The 22,998-nt window shown below is 35.6% G+C and overlaps 1 protein-coding gene across 1 annotated transcript in view; it reads left to right on the top strand.

Annotated features, from left to right (window-relative positions):
* AKAP9 (A-kinase anchoring protein 9) overlaps positions 1-22,998 on the top strand; it is a 170,053-nt gene that overhangs the window by 40,241 nt on the left and 106,814 nt on the right. Inside the window, exons 4-11 of the mRNA XM_042780806.1 lie at positions 1,859-1,912; positions 2,273-2,443; positions 3,925-4,080; positions 4,963-5,160; positions 6,738-9,122; positions 17,503-17,716; positions 19,158-19,356; positions 21,228-21,324. Of these exons, the coding sequence (XP_042636740.1) occupies positions 1,859-1,912; positions 2,273-2,443; positions 3,925-4,080; positions 4,963-5,160; positions 6,738-9,122; positions 17,503-17,716; positions 19,158-19,356; positions 21,228-21,324 (3,474 nt within the window). The remainder of the gene's footprint in view (positions 1-1,858; positions 1,913-2,272; positions 2,444-3,924; positions 4,081-4,962; positions 5,161-6,737; positions 9,123-17,502; positions 17,717-19,157; positions 19,357-21,227; positions 21,325-22,998) is intronic.

The raw sequence follows: 22,998 nt of genomic DNA, 5'->3' as shown, positions 1-22,998 counted from the left end.
GTTTTAGCTATTAATTGACCTTTGCAACTCCATTCTTTAAATTATGTTTTCCAGAAAATTTGTCAAGATTTTAACTGGAATGTCATTGAATCTATAGATAGTTTGGCAGAACTGACATATTTACAATATGTAGACTTTTAATTCATGAACATTGAAACATTTTAGCCTAAAAAAAAAAAAGAACTATTAATGATCCTTATTCTAACTTTGGAATATAATTAATTTTCATTTATTTCTGGGGAATAATTTTTTATTGCCTATTTACATGATATTAAATTTCTAAAATTTATTAGTATCGACAAGATTTTCACAATTACTGTAACAACTTAAAATTAAGTTTTTAAAAAGGTTATACAACCTAGAGAGAGCAAGAGAATGGATACATATGACATTCTGAACAACTTGCATTAGAATTGATGTTTACATATACAGGCAGACCTCAGATATATGGTGAGTTTGGTTCCAGACCACTGTAATAAAGCAAATATCCTGAAAAAAAAAAAAAAAGAAGGTTATACAGCATTTTAAGAATCCAGTACATATGAGTTGCTGAACTGTAATTTTGTTTTTGAAATCTTGTTACTAAATTAGAGAAAAATTGGGTTGAATGTTGATTATGCAGTGTATTAGTACTGTGATTACAAGCAGAGGATTAATTTGTATAATTGAAAGGGGTATTGGTTGCTTCACAGGATATTTGAAGATATTCTTAAAAATCCATTTCATTACATTATTATTCTGAAGTAAAAATTTTAGTAGAAACTTACCAAAATATTTAATTTCAGAATCAAGAAAAGCTAATTTAAATTTAAAAGTATTTAATTTGAAAGTATTTTAAGTGACTTGATATTCATCATCTTAATAAAGTTGCTACTGTTGTCTTCTGATGGCTTTCACAAATTGCAGTATTTTGTTAACTTAAAGGTGTTTTTTTTTTTTTCCCCCTTAAGTTTTGTTTTTTCAGAAATTATCCTTAGGATAAATAAAAAGGAATCAAATTTTGATAAACAACTCTTAATTAGGATGTTCACTTTTTAAAGTGTTCTGGCCCATTTTGGTCTAGTCCTTATTCTGAGGTACTCTATCTTACGTATTTCAATAGTAAACACTCCATTAACTTGAATTCTTTTAGCTTAGGATGGTGAATAATTAAGATGTGGGCAGGGATAAAGTTCATTTTTGTAGTGTTAATGGGGAAAGGAGGGGTTGTTGAATGGTTTAATCTGAAATTAATCTCTTACTAGGTCAGCCTTGGAGACTTCCATTAAGTAATTCCTTACTAAATGTATGTAAAGGAAGCAGGCAGTGATGTTACAGAAAACCTCCATGTGGTTCAGGGTTGGCATAGCTATCTCAGTGTTGTTTCCTTAACAGAATTTTGGGGAGCATCTCTCACTTCTTCATCCATACCTACCTTTTAACCTGTACACCACCTTTCAAGGAGATTGTACCAGTAGACTGTTTTACTTGAAAATGGATAGGGCTTAATCAAAAACAATTATTTAAATGATTTTAAGGAAGCATTTTGTAGAAACGATCTAGTAACTTGAGGTTTATAGTCATCCTTCTGAAGGAGACAAATAGGAACTGCACTGAGTTTGAACTTTAATTCACTTAAATGAAAGTGTTTAGTACAGCATCTTTTGCATTGTAAACCCTCAGATGTTTGAGGGATGATTAGCATTTGAAATTATCATGTCTTTCAGATACTTCAGTTAAATTTAATACCTATATCCATTTTTGCCAAAGAGGCATTTTCCCTGGATGTATTAAAACACATGAATACAGAATGTAATTCTTAGCTTTAAATAAAATTCTGTCTAAAATTATAATATATCAGGAAATTGTTTTTATACAGGTAAATGGTTGCAGTTTTGTGGTGAGAACAGAAAAGTCTACAAATTTATTAATGGTATAGTATATGAAACTGCTCATGATACTAATGTTTTAAACTGTTTTTAAAACTACCTGGCTTACTAACAGAGGTTTTTCCTGCATGTACTTTTTGTGTGTGATTTCTAAATGCTTTTAACATTTAACAGAACAAAATTTCTCACTTTTTGTTATAAAACTTGATTGTGAATTTGCAGATAACTTGTTTATGTTCTTGAGGTACATATCACATTAACAACCAAGTAGGTTGCCACACCAGTAAATTCCCAGGTTATAAATGATGTTTTAAAGTAGATTTTGCTGTAGAATTTAATATTTGAATCCCTCTCCCAGAGAAATGTTTCTGGTATTGAATTATTAAAATCTTGAATTGATTTAGGAAGAAGAATTTGGTATTGATGATTCATATTCTGAGCATGGAGCACAATATACTCAGACTCATCTAGAAATGATGGAAAATGAATTGGCTGGGAAACAGCATGAAATTGAAGAGCTAAACAGAGAACTAGAAGAAATGAGGGCCACCTGTGGAACTGAAGGACTACAACAGGTATGTCGGCCTTCTGTGGCTTTTGGTTTGCTACTCAGAAAAACAGAAATAGGAAATTTGAATGATGGTATAGATAAAAGCCCACTACTGTAAATCAGTTTTGATTATTGGTGACCCTATAGGATAGAGTAGAACTGTCCCATAGGATTTTCAAGGCTATAAATCTTTAAGGAGGCAGCTTGCCACATCTTTCTCTCATGGAGCAGCTAGTGAGTTTGTACCACTAACCTTTTGGTTAGCAGCCAAGCACTTTACTGCACCACCAAGGCTACTAGTGGGTTTTGTGTGTGTGTGTATGTGGGAGCTCTGGTGGCGTAGTGCCTAAGGCATTTGACTACTAACCAGAAGGCTGGTGGTTCAGACCCATCAGCCACTCCTTGGAAGGAAGGTTGGGCAATCTACTTCCGTAGTGATACTGCCTCGGAAACCCAAGGAGGGGTCACTATGAGTTGGGTTTGGCTTGACGGCAGTGTGTTTGGTTTAGTTTGGGGTGTGTGTGTATGTGTGTGTTTATATATAGTTTAGTTTAAAGATGGGATTTTTTGAATGGTAAATTAAAGTCATCTTATAATATTTGTCCGTAAACATACCATTTAAAAACCCAGTTTAAAACTAGGATTCCATTTACAGGGCTAATATAATGTGGATTATTTTATTTAGTTGTATGAGATATCTAGGCTGAAGTTAACTTCAGTAGGATAGATACTTGGTAACTAGCCTGAGAGAAACCACCTCAAAATATTATAACTTAGGCCCATTAAAATGTCAGTGAGTCCTTGTAAGTAACCTCTTAATGGTTAGAGTGACATCTGTTGTCTGTGGCAGTCAGTTATGATTAAGTAAAATAGGACATTGATGAGGATGACAGAGTACATTTCAGTTTTATCCTCTCTAGAAACAAGGGAATTAAATGATGGTATTACCTAGAAACAAGACTGGGGGTCCTCTAAAGGGAAAGGCACTTGTCCTTCTGGAAGTAGATACATGGATAAGCCAGATCTAATGTATTTTTCCTGACAGTTAGTTCAGGTAATTTTCTCAGTGTTTGAAAACAAAAGCTATTGCTTCAGATTTTCAAATATGAAAGCAACTGCTTTACAAATTGTAAGAAGTCTATTAACAATACGAATCCCATAAAGATATATGTATTTGTAATATGTTTAGTTCAGTTTTGGTGATAGTTTACACAGCATATTAGGGTTCAATTTAATAATTTCTGTACGCATTGTTCAGTGACATTGGTTACATTTTTCACAGTGTGTCAGTATTCTCATTGTTTGTATTCTGTCTATTCCCTTTCCATTAATCTAGCTTCCCTGTCCTCCTACCTACTTACTTTCTCATCTTTACTTCAGGGTAAATGTTGACTGATCTCATACAGATGATTTGGAATGTCATATTTTTGAAGAACAGTTGCCTATAGTCATAATTTGTTTAAAAAATAAGTCTAACGCTTTTTCTTTTCCACTGGATTCCTTTAGTTACAAGAATTTGAAGCTGCCATTAAACAAAGAGATGGTATCATAACCCAGCTCACTGCTAATTTGCAGCAGGCAAGAAAAGAAAAGGATGAGACAATGAGAGAATTTTTAGAATTGACAGAACAAAGTCAAAAATTACAGATTCAATTCCAACATGTAAGTATTACTCATAGAAGAAAATTTATTAGACTTTCCGTAGTGATTTGTTTTATGTTTATACTTTCCACACCAAATCTAAATTTGTTTGAGCCATTTGTTTATTAGTTATCATGTGGAAAAACTAGTAAATATCTATTATTATCTGGAGTTCTGGTGGCATAGTGCCTAAGGCATTTCATACTCCTTGAATGATTTCTTGCTGTTAGTTTTTTTTTTTTAATGCTTCTGACTCTGTTTTGGAATCATGCAAAGCCTTATGAGGCTGATGGTAGTTTTACAGAAATGAACCTGTAATCACATCCGAGCTTTGCCAATCCTGGTATAGTTTTATTTCAATTAAGTTCTACAGTTGGTAACTAGATTAGAAGCATTCCACTTACCTGTAATTAGAGCCATAGGAATCTTGTATTAAACAGGGTTTCTGATGGCAAGTAACAGAAAACAATTTGAGATAGTTTAAGCAGAAGAGAGGAATTTAATGTAAGGATACAAGATTATTTTATCAAGTTCAGGGGCAGAGATACCGTTAGGTGCTTGAAAGGGATTGGAACTAAAGACTGGAAAGTCATCAGAAATCTGGAAAATAAGGTCATTCAGCCCCCACTTCTCTTCTGCATGTCTGTCTGATTCTTATCTCTCTTACTAGACCTACTTTCCCTTTTTCTTTCATGAAAAAGAGACTCTCAGTGGTTCAACTTGAGTAATATGCCATTATTGAGCTATTCAGCAATGGCAGTATGTTTGGTGGGCTCTCACAAATGTAAACCCAGTATAGTTCCCAAAGAGCAATTATGAGCTGAGTAATACTCCAAAAGGTTTATGGTCCCTACTGCAGTTGCTTCACAGCTTTAATGCTTTGGTTTTCTTTCTGTTTTTAAGTTACAGGCTAGTGAAACTCTGAGAAACAGCACTCATAGTAGCACAGCTGCAGATTTACTGCAAGCAAAACAGCAAATCCTCAGTCATCAGCAACAGCTGGAAGAACAAGACCACCTATTAGAAGATTATCAAAAAAAGAAAGAAGGTTTCAAAATGCAAATTAGTTTCTTACAAGAGAAAATTAGAGCATATGAAATGGTATGTTTATTTTAAGGCAATCAACCAATTTACAGTAGCTTTGCAGTTAACTTCAAGTTTTTTATGAAAGTGTTTATCTTTTTTGTGTACGTGATCACAAAATTTCATAATTAACAAAACTTTTGAAACATATGAAATAGTTTATTTCAAAAACAGTTAGTAGTCTCACAGTAATACTGTTTTTAAGATAATATTCATAATTGAATTCCTTGAAAACAATCAGCCCATGTTAAACCAAATTCTTGGGAGGATCTAAATATTTAACCAGAATTTCTATGCTTTCTTTTTTTCATGTAAAGGTATTTCTGTTTATTTTAGCTATTGTTTTGAAATTCCAAAAATATTTTCAAAACAAAATGAAATGTTAGAGGTTTTAATTAGAAAAATAGATATATGTAATACAGTACTTTTATAAAATTTTTATAAACAATATTTGGATAAGAAAAATATTAGCTAGCATTTATTAAGTGCAATTAGGGTAATAATTTAATCTGTCTTGGTCCCCTAGAAGACTGTATTGATGATCATAGCTCATTCTCATTGTCTTAATACTCTGAAATTCCTAGCGTGCAGTAGTCATAGGCAAGAAGTATATTATTCCCATCTCTCCATTCTCATGCCAAAAAACAAAGTAGTCATATCCTTGACCACAGGACTGCCTTTTTTTCAGCACAAAGTAAGTGGTCTAAAATCATGTATGTTTGAAATAAATGATACTATGAAAAGTAAATACTAAATTTGTATTCAGTATTTGAATGCAGAATTCTGGTTGTTTGTAATTATATGAGGTGTTGGACTATTTTGAATTGAGTGATGCTGTTTTACAAATTTTTTTCTCTATAGAAAATTAGGTAATAGAAAAGTTAGATTTTTGTAACAATGTTAACATTTTTTTACATTAGTTACTTAAGAGTTTAACTTAGTTGGCTAATCTGATTTTACTTTCCAATAGTTTCCAAATGTCTTACAGATTTTTTTCTCATATATAAATATATTGCATTTGTATGTAGAACATTAAAATAAAATAATACATATTATTTCATTTTGCTTTAGAACGTATCTTATGAGCTAGAGGAAATATCTGTACAAACTATTGTACAGATGAAAACACTAGGATTTAAAGAGATTAAAATGCCTTACTAATGTCATAGTGTAGTGTAAAAATTAAAGTAAGAAGTCTTAGCACTTGGTAATAACACAGGATAGCATAGGATGGGCTGTGTGATGCCAAGAGAAAAGCTACAGGATTTCTCTCAAGGGATTGCAGAGGATAGCACTCATTGCTTTGGTTAATTTATATAGCATAGAATCTGGCCTTTTACTTGTAGGCTTAGAGCAATGTAAAGAAATTTCTTCTTTACAAGAAGGCCAAAACTATTATAGTATTTGTTCATTTCAGAGCTGGAAACACAAACCTCTTAGTTTTTAGAGAAATTGAGGAGCAAATCCAACAGTTACTTTGCATAGCATTATGTAAAAAGCTGACTTCTATCAGTCTTTTGGTAAAGGAGTTAAGTGATATCAGTTGCCAGAAGCTAAAAATGCCATTCTTATATTTTCATTTTTTTCTTTCTAAGGAACAAAATAAAGTAGAAAACTCTACTAAGAAAGAAATACAGGAAAAGGAGACAATCATTGAAGAATTAAATACAAAAATAATAGAAGAAGAAAACAAAACTCTTGAGCTAAAGGATAAACTAACAGCTGCTGATAAACTACTGGAAGAATTACAGGAACAGGTTGTACAAAAGAACCAAGAGATAAAAAACATGAAAGTGGAGCTGAGTAATTCTAAACAAAAACAAAGACAGTGTTCTGAGGAAGTGAAACAGTTAATGGGGACGGTTGAAGAACTTCAAAAGAGAAATCATAAAGATAGCCAATTTGAAAATGAAATTGTACAAAGAATGGAACAAGAAACACAACGAAAGTTAGAACGACTCCGGGCAGAGCTGGATGAAATGTATGGGCAGCAGATAGTGCAGATGAAACAAGAGTTAATAAAGCAGCACATGTCACAAATAGAGGAACTTAAAACACGACATAAGGGAGAAATGGAGAATGCTTTAAGGTCGCATCCAAATATTACAGTTAATGAAGATCAAATAAAGTTAATGAATGTGGCAATAAATGAACTGAATATAAAGTTGCAAGATACTAACTCTCAAAAGGAAAAATTTAAGGAAGAGCTAGGAGTAATTTCAGGAGAAAAGTCTGCTCTACAGAGACAACTTGAAGACCTATTGGATGAATTAAGCTTTTCAAGGGACCAAATTCAGAGAGCTAGACAGACAATAGCTGATCATGAAAGTAAACTCAATGAAGCATATAAGTCTCTTGGTACTGTGGAGGATTTGAAAGCCGAGATTGTTTCTGCATCTGAATCGAGGAAGGAACTAGAATTAAAACATGAAGCAGAGGTCACAAATTACAAGATAAAACTTGAAATGTTAGAAAGAGAAAAGAATGCTGTGTTAGACAGAATGGCTGAATCCCAAGAAGCTGAATTAGAAAGGCTAAGAACACAACTTCTGTTCAGTCATGAAGAAGAACTTTCCAAACTGAAGGAAGATTTAGAAATCGAACATCGATTAAATGTTGAAAAACTTAAAGATAATTTAGGGATTCACTATAAACAGCAGATAGATCGGTTAGAGAATGAAATGAGTCAGAAAATAGAAACCATGCAGTTTGAAAAAGACAATTTGATAACTAAGCAAAATCAATTAATTTTGGAAATTTCTAAGCTAAAAGATTTACAGCAATCTCTTATGAATTCAAAATCAGAAGAAATGACTCTTCAGATCAACGAACTTCTAAAAGAAATTGAAATACTCAGACAAGAAGAAAAGGAAAAAGGTACTCTTGAACAAGAAGTTCAGGAATTACAACTTAAAACTGAATTATTGCAGAAACAAATGAAAGAAAGAGAGGATGACCTTCAAGAAAAATTTATACAACTTGAAGCAGAGAATAGCATTCTTAAAGATGAAAAGAAAGCTCTTGAAGACATTTTAAAAATATATACTCCTGTTAATCAAGAAGAAAGATTCATTTTCATGGACTCCAGCAATTCTAAATCTATAGATAGTAGCTGGCAAAAGGAAATAGATACACTTACAGAGGAAAACAAAAACCTCAAAACACAATGTATTCAGCTAAATGAAGAGATTGAAAAACAAAGGAACACTTTTTCATTTGCTGAAAAAAACTTTGAAGTTAACTACCAAGAGTTACAGGAGGAGTATGCTTGCCTTCTCAAAGTGAAAACCGATTTAGAGGACAGTAAAAACAAACAAGAAGTAGAGTATAAAAGTAAGCTTAAAGCACTTAATGAGGAGCTTCATCATTTGCAGAAAATAAATCCAACTACAGTAAAAATCAAAAGTTCAGTCTTTGACGATGATAAAACTGTTACAGCAGAAATGATGGAAATTGGTGAGGTGGTTGAGAAAGATACCACAGAACTTATGGAAAAACTTGAGGTCACCAAGCGAGAAAAATTAGAACTATCAGAGAGATTGTCTGATCTTTCTGAACAATTAAAACAAAAACATGGTGAGATTAATGTTCTAAGTGAAGAAGTTAAATCTTTAAAGCAAGAGAAGGAGCAAGTTTTACTGAGATGTAGAGAGCTAGAAATCATAATCAATCATAACAGGACAGAGGATGTAAATGTGTTTAGTGTTCAGTCAAGTTCTTCTAAAGACAAAGTTGTGACTATGACAAACGAGGATTCTAGAGAGCCGCTTTGTAAAATAAATAAAGGTTTTGGTGAAGAATCAAAAGTAATGGAAGAAGAGAAAATACCTTTTGAAAATAGGACTCTTGGGAAAGAAAGCCAGCAGGAACAATTATTTTTGGATCACTTGCCACCAGTGACAAATGAATCAGTGCTTGAGGCAACTGAACTTGGTGAAAATAAACTTCAGCAGGAACTCAGTGTGCTTAAATCAGAGCAGGTATGTTTACTTGTTTGTATATGGTAAAGTAAAAATGGACATTTCATAGTAGAAGACGTTTTCATCTTCATAATGCATAAGTTAATATTTTTATAAGAGAATTAAAGTGGACCCACCATTTGGGTCTGTCATTTATTTTATCTGTTTGTTTCTTAAACATTGTTGCTTTTCTTTTGATTAATCTGTTGTACATTCTGCTTGTAATGTCACAAAATACTTGTTTTAGAATTTTTTTTCCATACTGGGATTGTCAGTGTTCAACAACTGAAAATTAACTCTTAAGCTTTTTAGTACTTTATGTAATTGTTCCAAAGTTAAGAAATTGTATTTCCCTGAAAAAAAAAATCTATTTAAACCCTAGATTTTTCTCTGTCTTGTTAACTTGAAGAAAAAGACAATATTAATTTTATATATAGCTAAAGTATTAAGAATGCATATAATTTGAGTAATAATAGAGCACTCCTGACTGTTTATGTTGACATTGGAGGTAACAAGAAAATTCCATGGGGGATCCACTGTATTAAGGTGTTAACTAAAGCTTTATCTGTTTCTTCATTTGTGCAACAAATACTTATTGCTAGCTATAAAAATATAATGGTGAGCAAGAGAGAGTAGTTTCCTGCTCTCAAAGAGCATATTCTGGAGGAGAGGCAGGCAATAAATGAAGAAACAAGAGTGTAGTGACAAGTAGCTATAACTACTATGAGAAAAATAAAACATTCTTGATAGTCTTGATAGAGAATAGAGTGGGGGCAACATTAAATAGGGCGGTCAAGAAAGGTATCTAGGAGGATTTGACAGTGGATCTGAGAACTGAATGACAGGAAGGAGCCTGCCTCACGGAGATGAGAGCAGTTTTAAAGACAAGATAATGAGCGTGGTAAATTTGAGGGATGAGATGATGACCTGGGTTAAATTTGAGAGAGGAACAAAGTAAAAGAAGACTTTGAAGAAAGAGGAAGAAACCAGGTCTTAAAGAGCCTTGCAGACTCTGTAGGAAGTTGAGATTTTAGTCTGAGTACAGTAGGAAGCCATTGGAAAGTTTACTCTTTTTATTTCTAATAAATACATCCACATTATGAGCGTATACAAAATGTGGAGATATTTCACATTTTTAATAACCTAACTAGAGTCAAGAAATTTAAATTGCTTAACTATTAATGATCTCTTAAATGTCTGGAACATTTTAAAAACAATAATGTGTGCTAGTTGCTCCTAAAAGTGCCAGACCAAAAGACCCTCAAACTCACTGCCGTTGAGTCGATTCCAACTCATAGCGACCCCTCCTTGGGTTTCTGAGGAGGTATCTCTACGGAAGTAGATTGCCTAGTCTTCCTTCTAAGGAGTGGCTGGTAGGTTTGAACCGCCAGCCTTCTGGTTAGCAGTCAGATGCCTTAGGCACTACGCCACCAGAGATCCCACAAATGCCAGAAATGATTTAATTAAAAAAAAAATTAAATGAGACAGAACCTGAATTTGAAGTTCAGCTGTCAAGACAGTTAAATTTCCTAAATAAGAATTTTATTCTCTACGGAAGACATATCAGTGGCATTCACATACCCTCTCCTTGACATTAACTACATAAAATATATTAGGTATGAAAATTTCAAGTGAACAAAAGTCCAAAATACATTTTCAGCCTTTTGTAATTTACTGTGCAGTACTTTTTCCACTAGAGAGTTCTCTATGTAATACAGTTACTTAAAGGTCAGAGCTTAGGGCTTAAAGCACTTGACTCCTAACCAGAAGGCTGGCAGTTCAAACCCACCAGCCACTCCTTGGAAGGAAGATGGGGCAATCTACTCCTGTAGTGATACTGCCTCAGAAACCCAAGGAGGGGTCGCTATAAGTCAGGTCCGACTCGACGGCACATAACAACAGCAGCAGCAAAGGTCAGAGCATATTACCAAATCTTTTAAGTGTTTCTCAATGCTGTTATTTCTGCAGTTCTCACCCACTGTCCATCAAGTCACAACCTTAGACACTGTGAATTCTGAATTCATGGTACTGAGAGGTGGATTGTTTACTTTTTGTACAATGTCTTTTTCACTTTTCACTTCCATTAGTATATAATTTTAAGAGTAAAATTATTCATAGTGGAAAGATATAAAGAAAGATGTCAGTTTCTCCAAATTAATCTCTATATTCCATGTAGTTCCAGTCAAAATTACAGCAAGGTCTTGGTCACAGCCAGCTACCAAGAGGGACTGAGTAGTTGAACCTGTGGGTTCAGGACCATAGTCGCAGGGGACATCAAGCTCAATTGGCATAGCATACTACACAAAACATTGTTCCACCTCCTACTTTGGTGAGTAGCGACTAGGATCTTAAAAGCTTGCAAGCAGACATCTAGATGCAATGATGGGTCACTCCTTGTCCAGAGCAAAGAAGAATGAAAAAAGCCAAAGATTCATAGAAAGAATTAGTCCTAGCATCTGGTACACCATCCAGTCTGCAGCCTATACGACTATGAGACCAGAAGAACTAGATGGTGCCCGGCTACCACTGTCAACCACTCAGAGGCAGATCTATGTAGGAGATCCTGGATAGAGAGAGAGAACAATGTGGAACAAAACTCAAAATCATTTGGAAAAAAAAAGGGAGACCAGGTTCGCTGATCTGATAGAGCCTGGTGGAACTACTGAGACCATGGCCCCTAGCTGCCCTTCAGGTCTGGAACTGAACCCACACCTGTGGCTACTAGCCAAGCAAAAGACTGGCATAGGAGTTGAACGTTTACCTGAGTTAAATACACTCCTTGGAGAGAATAGTCATGGGAGAAAGAAGGGCTATTTATGCACAGGGAGACAGCTCAGGGGGCAGGGGTGCATGGAGGGATAGACACAGGGAAAAGGTAACTACGGGGAGGAAGTGGGAGAGGAGCTTTTGCATTGTGCTGAATTGTGGTCAATGTCATGAGACAAAGTGTATGTGAACTGCTATATGGAAAGTGAATTTGCTCTGTAAATTTTCACCCAAATCACACACACACACACAAAAATTACAGCAAGATTTTTCATGGATCTTGAATAGTGGTTGCTCAAATTGATGTAGAAGTGAAAATATTCATGAATATTCAAGACAGTCCTTGAAAAAAAAACAAAAAACAAACTCACTGTCATCGAGTCAATTCTAACTCATAGTGACCTGCTTTGGGTTTCTGAGGCAGTCAATCTTTATGGAAGTAGATTACCCAGTCTTCCTTCTGTGGAGTGGCTGGCAGGTTAGAACTTCCAACCTTCTGGTTAGCAGTCAAATGCTTTAGGCACTATGCCACCAGAGCTCCTTAAGACAATACTAGAAGAATTAAAATGGGGGTAATTTATCTTTTCTGATGTCAAGACTTATTACAACATCATAGTAGAGACAGTATGGTTTTGATGCACAGATGGACAAATAGATCAATGGAACATAATGGAAGTTCCAAAACTTACCAAGACCCTTGTGAAGTTTTGGGATATAATAGAAGAGATCCAAAAATTATGTATTAATAATACTTAATGAGCCTCTACTACATTACAAGCATTGGGATATGACACAGATAAAAATATATAATAAAGAAGAAAGTTTATATTTTAGGGTGGTTAGGAAAACTTTAAATGAGATAGGCAGATCTGTAACATAACAGGAGGTAAGTGCTATGAAGAAAATTAAAAATTAAAGCATGGAAAGAAGACAGATCTACTAGAGATGGGGTGTGGGTGCTGTTTTTATATAGGGTTGGTCAGAGAGGACCACTCTGGTGATGTAATACTTGAACAGCCTTGAGTGAAATGAGAAAGCAAATCAATGAGAAAAGTTTATAGTATTTAATAAATACTTTCTGAAATAGTTGGCTTTTGATACTGGTGATGGAAGGTTAGAGAATTAGATCCTTATCCTTTATTTAAAAAAAAAAAATCTCCAGATTGCTGACCAGAATAAAATAGGATCTTGAGATATTGTTGTTGTTGTTAGGTGCCGTCGAGTTGTTTCCAACTCATAGCGACCCTGTCTATAGCAGAACAAAACACTGTCCGGTCCTGTGCAAGCCTCATGATCCTTGTTATACCTGAGCCCATTGTTGTAGCCACTGTGTCAATGCATCTTGTTGAGGGCCTTCCCCTTTTTCGTTGACCCTCCATTTTACCAAGCATGATATCCTTCTCCAGGGAATGATCCCTTCTTACAACCTGACCAAAGTAGATGAGACAAAGTCTGGCCATTCTCACTTCCAAGGAACATTCTGGCTGCACTTCTTCCGGGACAGATATGTTAGTTCTTTTAGCAGTCCATGGTACTTTCTGCGTTCTTCGCCAACACCACAACTCAAAAGCATCAATTATTCTTTGATCTTCTTATTCATTGTTCAGCTCTCACATGCATATGAGGCGATTGAAAATACCATGGCTTATGTGAGGTACACCTTTGTCTTCAAGGAGATACCTTTGCTCTTCAGCACTTGGAAGAGGTCTTTTGCAGCAGATTTGCCTAATGCTGTACGTCATCTGATACCTTGACTGCTACTTCCATTGGTGTTGATTGTAGAACCAAGTAATATGAAGTCTTTGACAACATCAATCTTTTCTCCATTTATCATGATGCTGCTTATTGGTCCAGTTGTGAGGATTTTTGTTTTCTTTATATTGTCATGTAATCCATACTGCAGTAGTCTTCAGTCTTCATCAGTAAGTGCTTCATGTCATCCTCACTTTCAGCAAGCAAAGTTGTGTCATCAGCTTATTGCAGGTTGTTAATGAGCCCTCCTCCAATCTTGATGCTGTGTTCTTCATATAGTCCAGCTTCTCGGATTATTTGCTCCACATACAGATTGAATAAGTATGGTGAAAGCGTACAACCCTGATGCATTCCCTTCTTGATTTTAAACCATATAGGATCCCCTTGTTCTTTTTGAATAACAGCCTCCTGGTCTATGTACAGGTTCCTCATCATCTTGAGATAGGAAGGACTTTTAACGAAGACAAAAATACACAGGAACAAATAATAAATTTTATTATCTGTTTTACACAAAACTCAAAACTCAACTGCCATCAAGTTGATTCCGACTCATAGCCACCCCCATTCCACGGCTTCCTTGCCTTGCCCTATCTTCTATTCATGGAGCAGCTGGTGGGTTTGAACCACTTGACCTTCTGGTTAACAGCCAAATGCCTTATCCACTATGCCACCAGAGCTTGTTTTATACAAAAGATACCATAATAATGGTTTAAGGACTAAGACCAGGTATGTGTGACACATATGAACAACATAGGATTAATATGAAGAATATATAAAGAATACTTACATAAGAAGAGATTGAAAAACCTGAAAATAAACAAAAGATATGAATAGACATATCTCAGAACAGGAAACAAAAATGACCAATAAGCATGAAATACTTCAATTTTACAAATTAACACAATAATAAAATAGCATTTTATACTAATAAAATTGGCATAAATAAGCTTAACAATAAAAATGTATTCATAAGGATGTGGAGAGATGGGTATTCACACTGCTGATATCTGTATATTTGTACAGTCACATAAATAATTTGGTAAAATTTGTGATATATATATATATATATATGTATTTACGATGATGATGGGAGGAAAAAAAAAAAAAAAAACTAGCTGCTGAGGCTACTGTGTACAACCAAACCCTCATAGGATTTGTTTCCTTGGTTTGTAGATTTACGGCGAAGGTTTCATGGAACAGCCCAGTTAATTGGCCTAATAATGTGTTAGTGCTTCTCTTCTACCTCTTAGTTCATTGTATAGTGCCTGGGATGTTCCAGGGCACAATAATTGGTGTCAGTTTGCATGGAGCAACAAAAAATAATGGAAGTCAGTAATAGGAGTAGGATATGGAATGTGTGACTAATTGCCTTCATGAACAGCTGCTTCCTTTGCCATGAGACCAGAAGACTTGGATACTTACTGCTGTCGAGTCGAATCCGATTCATATCAACCCCTCCTTGGGTTTCTAAGGCAGTGTCTCAATGGAAATAGATTGCCCACCTTCCTTCTGAGGAGTGGCTGGTGGGTTTGAACTGCCAGCCTTCTGATTAGCAGTCAGATTCCTTAGGCATTACGCCACCAGATAGTGCCCTGCTATTGTTACTGAACAGTTTTCTCAAAGAGTCTATAGAAAAATGCTATCAAAAGGGTGAGAGAGAATGCACAACAGAATTTCAAATTCTCATGGACACCAGATGTCCTGGAGCCATGAAAGTTGGATACACCCCTGAAACTTTTATCCTGAGATAATCATTAAACCTTTAACCAGAAATATCCCCTAGAATCTTCTTAAAAACAAGCAATAGTTTAGCATCTTCAAAATGATGAAGAGCAGAGATGTCTCCTTGAAGACTAAGATGCTCTTAACCCAAGCCATGGTATTTTCAGTCGCTTCTTATGCATGTGAGAGCTGGACAATGAATAAGGAAGACCCAAGAAGAGTTGATGCTTTTGAGTTGTGTTGGAGAATGCTAAAAGTTCCATGGACTGCTGAAAGGACTAACAAATCTGCCCTGGAAGAAGTGCAGCTGGAATGCTCCTTGGAAGCAAGAATGGCCAGACTTAGTCTCACCTACTTTGGTCATGTTGTCAGAAGGAACCATTCCCTGGAGAAGGATATGATGCCTGGTAAAGTGGAGGGTCAACAAAAAAGGGTCAATGAGATAGATTGACACAGTGGCTACAACAATGGGCTCAGGTATAACAAGGGTCGTGAGGCTGGCAAAGGACCGGGCAGTGTTTTTGGTTCTGCTGTGCAGAGGGTCACTATGAGTCAGAGACAACTTGACGACCCTAAACAACAACAGTAAAGAATGTCTGCCTTGAGCAGTATGCTCTTTTAAGAGCTATTTATATGGGACTGAATTGGTAACAGCAGCTCAAAAGATTAAGTAGGGGGCAGTGAGTTTATGTTAATGGGAGGAACAAGTCAAGAAAAGGAGGGTGAGGATAGTTGCACAACTCGAAGAATGTGATCACTTCCTAAATGGTACGTGGAGAAAGGAATTGGTGTTTGAAATTGAGTTGGTGTTTGTTGTGCAGTGTATATTCTCAACAAAAGTAAAATATTCAAATAATTATAATTTGGTAAAATATGTGAGTTAAAAATGTATATTATCTTTGATCTAGCAACTACTTTTCTTAGTAGTTCTCAAAGGATAGTCCCTGAGCAGCAGCATTAGCATCACTTAGAAACAGGTTAGAATGAAAATTCTCAGCCTTCCTTTAGACCTAAGTCAGAAACTTTTGGGGTAGGTCCCAGTTAACTGTTTTAATGAACGTTGTAGATGATTCTGATACATGGTGAAATTTGAGAACCCCTATGCTAGAAAAACACTAGTAGATGTGTCCAAGGGGAGATATGTAAGAGTAGCATATTTTGAAATATCAAAAAAATTAGAAATAACCAAGTTGATTTTCAGAAAGTAAATGGATAAATTGTGGTATATTCATACTACACTACAGTTAAAATAAACTAACTTGTATTGGCATGGATAGATCTCAGAGGCATATCAAATGAGAAAAGCAGTTTACTAAATAAATATATCATTTATGTAAATAATTACAAGCACAAAATATAATACATTGTTTATAGATAAATAGAGAAGTTGTAGTATGAGAGAAAAACATGAACCAAATTTGTGATAATGATTGCATCTGGGGAAGAACAAATGGGAACCCCAAACCAAAACCAAACCTGTTTCTGCCGGAGTCAATTCCAACTCACAGTGACCCTAGGGTACAAGTTAGAACTGCCTCCTCATAGGGTTCCCAAGGCTGTAAATGTTTATGGAAGCAGACTGCCACATATTTCTCCTGTGGAACAGCTGGTGGGCTCGAGCCACCAGTCTTTTTTTGATTAGCAGCCCAGTTCTTAAGCATTGCATCATCAGGGCTCATACATGAGAACATGTGTAGAACAATTGTATTTATTTCTTATAAGTTTACTTAATAGTTATTTTTTCTTTTTAAAAAAATATATATATAGGGAGTGGATAATGAGCTAAAGCAAAAAATAAGACAGAATCCTAGTTTTTGTTAATTTGGGTTGTAATAGTAATTCTTAGATGTTTATTTGCATTTTTCTACATTTAAAAATTTTTAAACAAAAATAAAAGATGAGGCAGTAGTAGCAATACCAAATATCAGAATTTACTAAAGTAAAGTTAGGGTAATGAAAACACTATGCAACTTTCTTAGAAAAAGAAGTAGATCAGTGCAGTAGAATGAAGAGAGAAGAACATTAGACTTAGCTCTCTTACATAAATTTTTACCTATCATGTATTTTTGTCCTTTGTAGTTAATATATAGAGAGTATTAAAAATTAAATAATTTGATTTGTCATTTTAAAATGTCTAATGCGTATGTACATTTACTTTAAGAATGATTTAAAGCTACAGATGGAAGCCCAACGCATATGCCTGTCTCTGGTTTATTCAACTCATGTGGATCAGGTTCGTGAATATATGGAAAATGAAAAAGATAAAGCTCTTTGCAATCTTAAAGAGGAACTTATTTCTGCTCAAGAAGAAATGGTCAAGGAACTTCAGAAAATACACCAGTTAGAGCTACAGAATATAAAAACACAAGAAACAGGTAAATGGTTCTGACTAAATGATGATGTTGTTGTTATGTGCCGTCGAGTAGGACCCAACTCATAGCGATCCCCCTTTGGGTTTCCAAGGCAGTATCACTACGGAAGTAGATTGCCCAACCTTCCTTCCGAGGAGTGGCTGGTGGGTTTGAACCACCAGCCTTCTGGTTAGCAGTCAAGTGCCTTAGACATTATGCTGCCAGAGCGCCCAACAAAATGATAAGATAGATAAATAAGTATGACTTAAAGCCCCCATGTCACTATTTTTTTTGTTGTTGTTATTGTCTTACAAACCAATAGAAGAAGCCAATTGCATATCCCAGTCTTGAGGTCTTTTGTTCATAAAATTGTTGGACGTTCTTTTAAGCGCTTTAGAAAGTGGACATCACCAATGGAAGTCACAATCCAGTAGGAAAACGTATGAAAAGAAAATATAACTATTAGCAAACAGTAGCACAATTTCTATAAACGAAAAATGAGTGCGAGACTGGAAGGAGAGGAGAAATATGTAGTGCTTCTGGGAGATTGAGTAGGGTGAGTTTGTGAGCAGGAACAGGGAGATTAGAATTGGAGAAGACTCCAGAGTTGTAAGCATAGAAGTATGAGAGACTGCAACCATTTTGGGAAATTGAGAGCTTAAAATGTGTGAGAATGTAGGAGGGGTCAAACCAGAGAGATAGACAGGAGCTTGATCAGAAAAAGCTTTATTTGTTGTGAATGAAGCAAGCTTGATACTAGTGGTGGTAGGACCTGCTGGTGATTTTAAACAAGATAATACCATTGGAATTAATTGGGGGAGGTAAGATTAGTGATGGGAAGACCAGTTAAACAACTGTGGCAGTAATTCTGATAAACAGTAAGATATTAAATTAATTTAAGACAGTGTCATTGAGGATAGAAAGAGTTAAAGAGGTAGGCAGTAGTCTCTAGTTGATTTTGGTAGTGAAAAGTCAAAACCAAACCAAACTTATTGCCATTGAGTCAGTTTGATTCATAGCGACCCCTCCCTGGGTGTCCGAGGCGGTATCTCTATGGAAGTAGATTGCCCAGTCTTCTTTCTGTTAGCTGTGAAAGGGGGCAAGAATCAGGGAGGATTCCTAGGTTTCTGTCTTGGGTAACTGGATTGAGGGTATTTCTAGTCACCAACATTGATAAGACACATTACCACTTCTTAGCCTGTGATTCTGAATTGCTTGAAGATGTAAAATTGGCAAGGTTAGGGATACTGCAGCCATGAGTATGGAGAGTAATCTTGAGTTGCATTATTTGTATTTTCATCAGTCAGAATGGATGTAAATTGAAACCTGGGTTATTAGCACAAAAAGTCATTTCTTTCCAACGGAAAATGAATACTTGGCCAAAAAAAAAAAAAAAAAAGCGATTATGGTGTTTCAGTAAAAAATTGTATTGATATGTCCATTTTCTTTTATTCATATAACGTAGATGTCAATCATAAAAACAAGTTATCTTCTCTGCAAGATATCAAAAAAATTAAACAACTGGAAGAGCAAATTCAAGAATTAGAAAACTTCACATCCTCTTTGCAGCAGCAATTGAAAGAAGCTGAAGAAAACTATGGAGCAGAGATACATTCTTTGCAGAAGAGGCTTCAGGTTGTTAGCGAGTCCTCTCTTCAGCCAAGGTACCTGTTTTGGTTATTTCATGCTGCTCTAACAGAAAATACCATGAATGGGTGGCTATAACAAACAGTTTATTCTTTTACAGTTTTGGAGGCTAGAAGTCCAAGTTCAAAGTGCCAAGTTCTAGGGGCTGGGTAAAAGCCCCTCAACCTTGGGCTTCAGCTGTACCTCTTGATTCTGGCCCACTGAAGCTGGAGGCTTTTTTCACTCAGGCAGCTGCTGGCTTCTGAGGCTGACAAACCCAAGGTTGACAAGTAAAAAGTCACAGTCCCAGTATTACCAAACCACGCAATTCAAGTCCAATAACAGTATTAGCACCACTGATTCAAGTCTAATAACAGTTGTAAGATCAGTGGACAACCTGGCAGGCAGCTGAACAATGACTTGCCTACATGCAGGCAGGATTCAAGTGTGCCAGAAGCTACAGATCATTGCTAAAGCTTCTCCTTATATAGTGGGAGCAGACCACATCCCTAAAGCAGCTACTCAGCTGCTCACAATAGATTCCACCATGGAGTTGATTACCAATTTCATCATGGGGAATACTACATCTAGCTGCCCAGCCACTCAAAACCAGGCCCAGCCAAGTTGACATATAACCTTAATTACCACAGTATCTATCTGCTTGTAATTTCATTCAGCAGTATTTGTAACTCAATGATAATCATTGTATCATCTCACAGTGGTTGATTTAAGAAAAAATGGCGAAAGCAAAGTTCCTTGAAAGAGGTGGTGTACAGCAGTATCAAGAAATTAGAGTATCTTTGAAATGTGTAAAATAAATGTCAGTGTAAACCAGATGTTTTATTATAGGAATTTTACAACACATACATAAAGATGCGGATTGTTACTAATCTGCTGGATTAAATTAGGCAGTATATTTGTTTTATATCTTGTCTTGGCTAATTTGTTGTGGGAATATCAAGTATGATCCTGTAATGACTGGACTTCCTCTGCTTGGTTGTCTAATGATCAAGGAGTCCCTGGGTGGCACAGAGGGTTAAGGACTGAACAACTAACAAGGAGGTTGGTGGTTTGAACCCAAGAGAAGCCTCAGAGGTGAGGGCTGACAAACTGCTTCTAAAGGTCACAGCCATGAAAACCCCATTGTGGACAATTACTCTCTGAAACACATGGGATTACCATTTGTCAGAATTTACTTGATGGCAACTGGTTTGGGTTTTGTTGTTGTTGTTTTAAATAAATATTTTAAAGTAGACTTTATAAAATGGCACAAAATTTAATGGTGATCTGTTAAAACATTCAATTGTGTTAGTTTTAGGTAGAACATTTAGTCAAAATATTATATAATTTAAAATACTTATAACCCTTAATGGACGCTCGGGTGGCATAGTGCCAAAGGCATTTCACTGCTAACCAGAAGGCTGGAAGTTCAAACCCACCAGCCACATCTCAGAAGGAAGATTGGGCAGTCTACTTCTGTGAGATACTGCCTCGGAAACCCAAGGTGGGGTTGCTATGAGTCAAATCGACTCTACAGAAGTCAGGTTTTTATTTATTTTTTTTTGGATAACCCTTAAATTATCATTTTCTTTATTTCCCTACCCCAAGACACAAGGAGCCCTGGTGGTGCAGTGGTTACACATTCAGCTATTAACTGAAGGGGTGACAGTTCAAACCCACCTTTTGGCTCCACAGGAGAAAGATTTAGCAATCTGCTCTGATAAAGATGATAGCCTAGAAAATTCTATAGGGAAGTTCCACTCTGTCACATGGGGTCCCTATGGGTTGATGTCAGCATAATGATACATAAGAACAACAAGGCCAATACACATTTTATGCAGATTATAAATTTGGATTAACAGTAAAACACAACCATCTAATTCTTTTGCACTTTTATATTTATATTTAGTGTCTCTGTTGATTCGCTGGTAATTGCTGAATCTGATGTACGGAAAACAGTTTACCCTGGAAATTGTCTTCAACAGAATATTGATGGTACCATAGAGGTATATCTTTAAACTATTATTTTCACTAACCTATTTGTTTTTCTTACTATAATTTTTGTATCTGTGGTTTATTAATTATCCTATAAATATAGAGTAGCTTAGAAGTAAGCATACTAAGCATGAGGATAATACTTTCTATAGAAGATCCAGAAGAATATATAAGTAAAGTAATTTAATGTATTTTCAGGGCATAGAAAAAATACAGAGTAAGTTAAATTTAAAGATATGAGGGTCTTTTTATTTTACAGTTTTTATTGAGAATATACACAGCAAAACATACCAGTTCAGCAATTTCTACATGTACCATTTAGTAGCATTGATTTTATTCTTTAAGTTGTACAGCCATTCTCACTCTCCTTGTTTTGAGTTGTTCCCATTATCATAAATTCACTGCCCTCTATGTAATCTTTGGAGTTGCTGTTACCAGTGTAGTCCTCTATAGATAGTTTTTAAAAGAACATAAAGCTCAAGGCAGATATTTTTTACTACATAAGCTAAACTATTGTTTGGTTTTAAAAAGACTTCAGGGGATATTTTTGGTTTAAGGTTTAAACATTGTCTCAGGGTAGTAGTGTCAGGGGTTCATCCAACCTTCATGGCTTCAGGAAATCTAGAGTCCATGAGAATTTGAAAATCTGTTCTGCATTCTCACCCTTTTGATCAGAATTTTTCTATATATTGTGAGCAAAATGTTCAATAACGAAAGCAGAATTCCATCCAGTTCTTCTGGTCAGATTTATCCCAATGTGTTTTCTTCTCTTAGATGCTGTAGTAAATGGAATTGTTTCCCTAATTTCCCTTTCAGATTTCTCATTGCTACGGTATAGAAAGGAGCTCTGGTAGCACAGTGCCTGAGGCACTTGACTGCAAACCAGAAGGCTGGCGGTTCAAACCCATCAGCCACTCCTCGGAAGGAAGGTTGGGCAATCTACTTCCATAGCGGTACTGCCTCGGAAATCCAAGGAGAGGTTGCTATGAGTCACGTCTTTCTTGATGGCACATAACAACAACAACAACAACAACAATAACTGTGTAGAAATCCAACTGATTGTAATTTATTGACCTTTTACTCTTCAACTTTGCTAACTTTTCTCTATTAGCTTTGAAAGTTTTCTTGTGGGTTCTTGGGGATTTTCCACATTAAAGATTATGTTGTCTTCAAATAGAGATAATTTCATTTCTCTGTTTTCAGAGAAATGAAATTTCTTTCATTTTTTATTTAATTATTCATTCATTTTTCATTGTTTATTTCTTTTTCTTGTCTTAATGCTCTGGCTAGAACTTCTAATTCACTGCTGAATAGAAGTGGTGAAAGCAGGCATCTTTGTTTTGTTCCTAGTTTCAAGGAGAAAGCTCTCACTCTTTTCCATTAAGGATAATGTTGGTTGTTGGTTTTATATATATGCTCTGAATCATATTGAGGAATTCCCTTCTATTCCAATCCTCCTTAGGGTTTTCATCAAGAAAAGATGTTGAAATTTATCAAATGCTTTTTCTGTATCCATAGAGATGATCTATTGATGTTGTTGTTGTTGTTGTTATGTGCCGTCGAGTCAAACCTGACTCATAGTGATCCCTCCTTGGGTTTCCGAGGCAGTATCACTACGGAAGTAGGATTGCCCAACCTTCCTTCCGAGGAGTGGCTGGTGGGTTTGAACCGCCAGCCCTCTGGTT

The sequence above is a fragment of the Orycteropus afer genome, unplaced genomic scaffold (assembly GCF_000298275.1).
Source record: "Orycteropus afer afer isolate SDZICR_OR568_19922 unplaced genomic scaffold, OryAfe1.0 scaffold00063, whole genome shotgun sequence".
Lineage (NCBI taxonomy): Eukaryota > Metazoa > Chordata > Mammalia > Tubulidentata > Orycteropodidae > Orycteropus > Orycteropus afer.
This window is presented reverse-complemented; position numbering and strand designations above follow the sequence as displayed.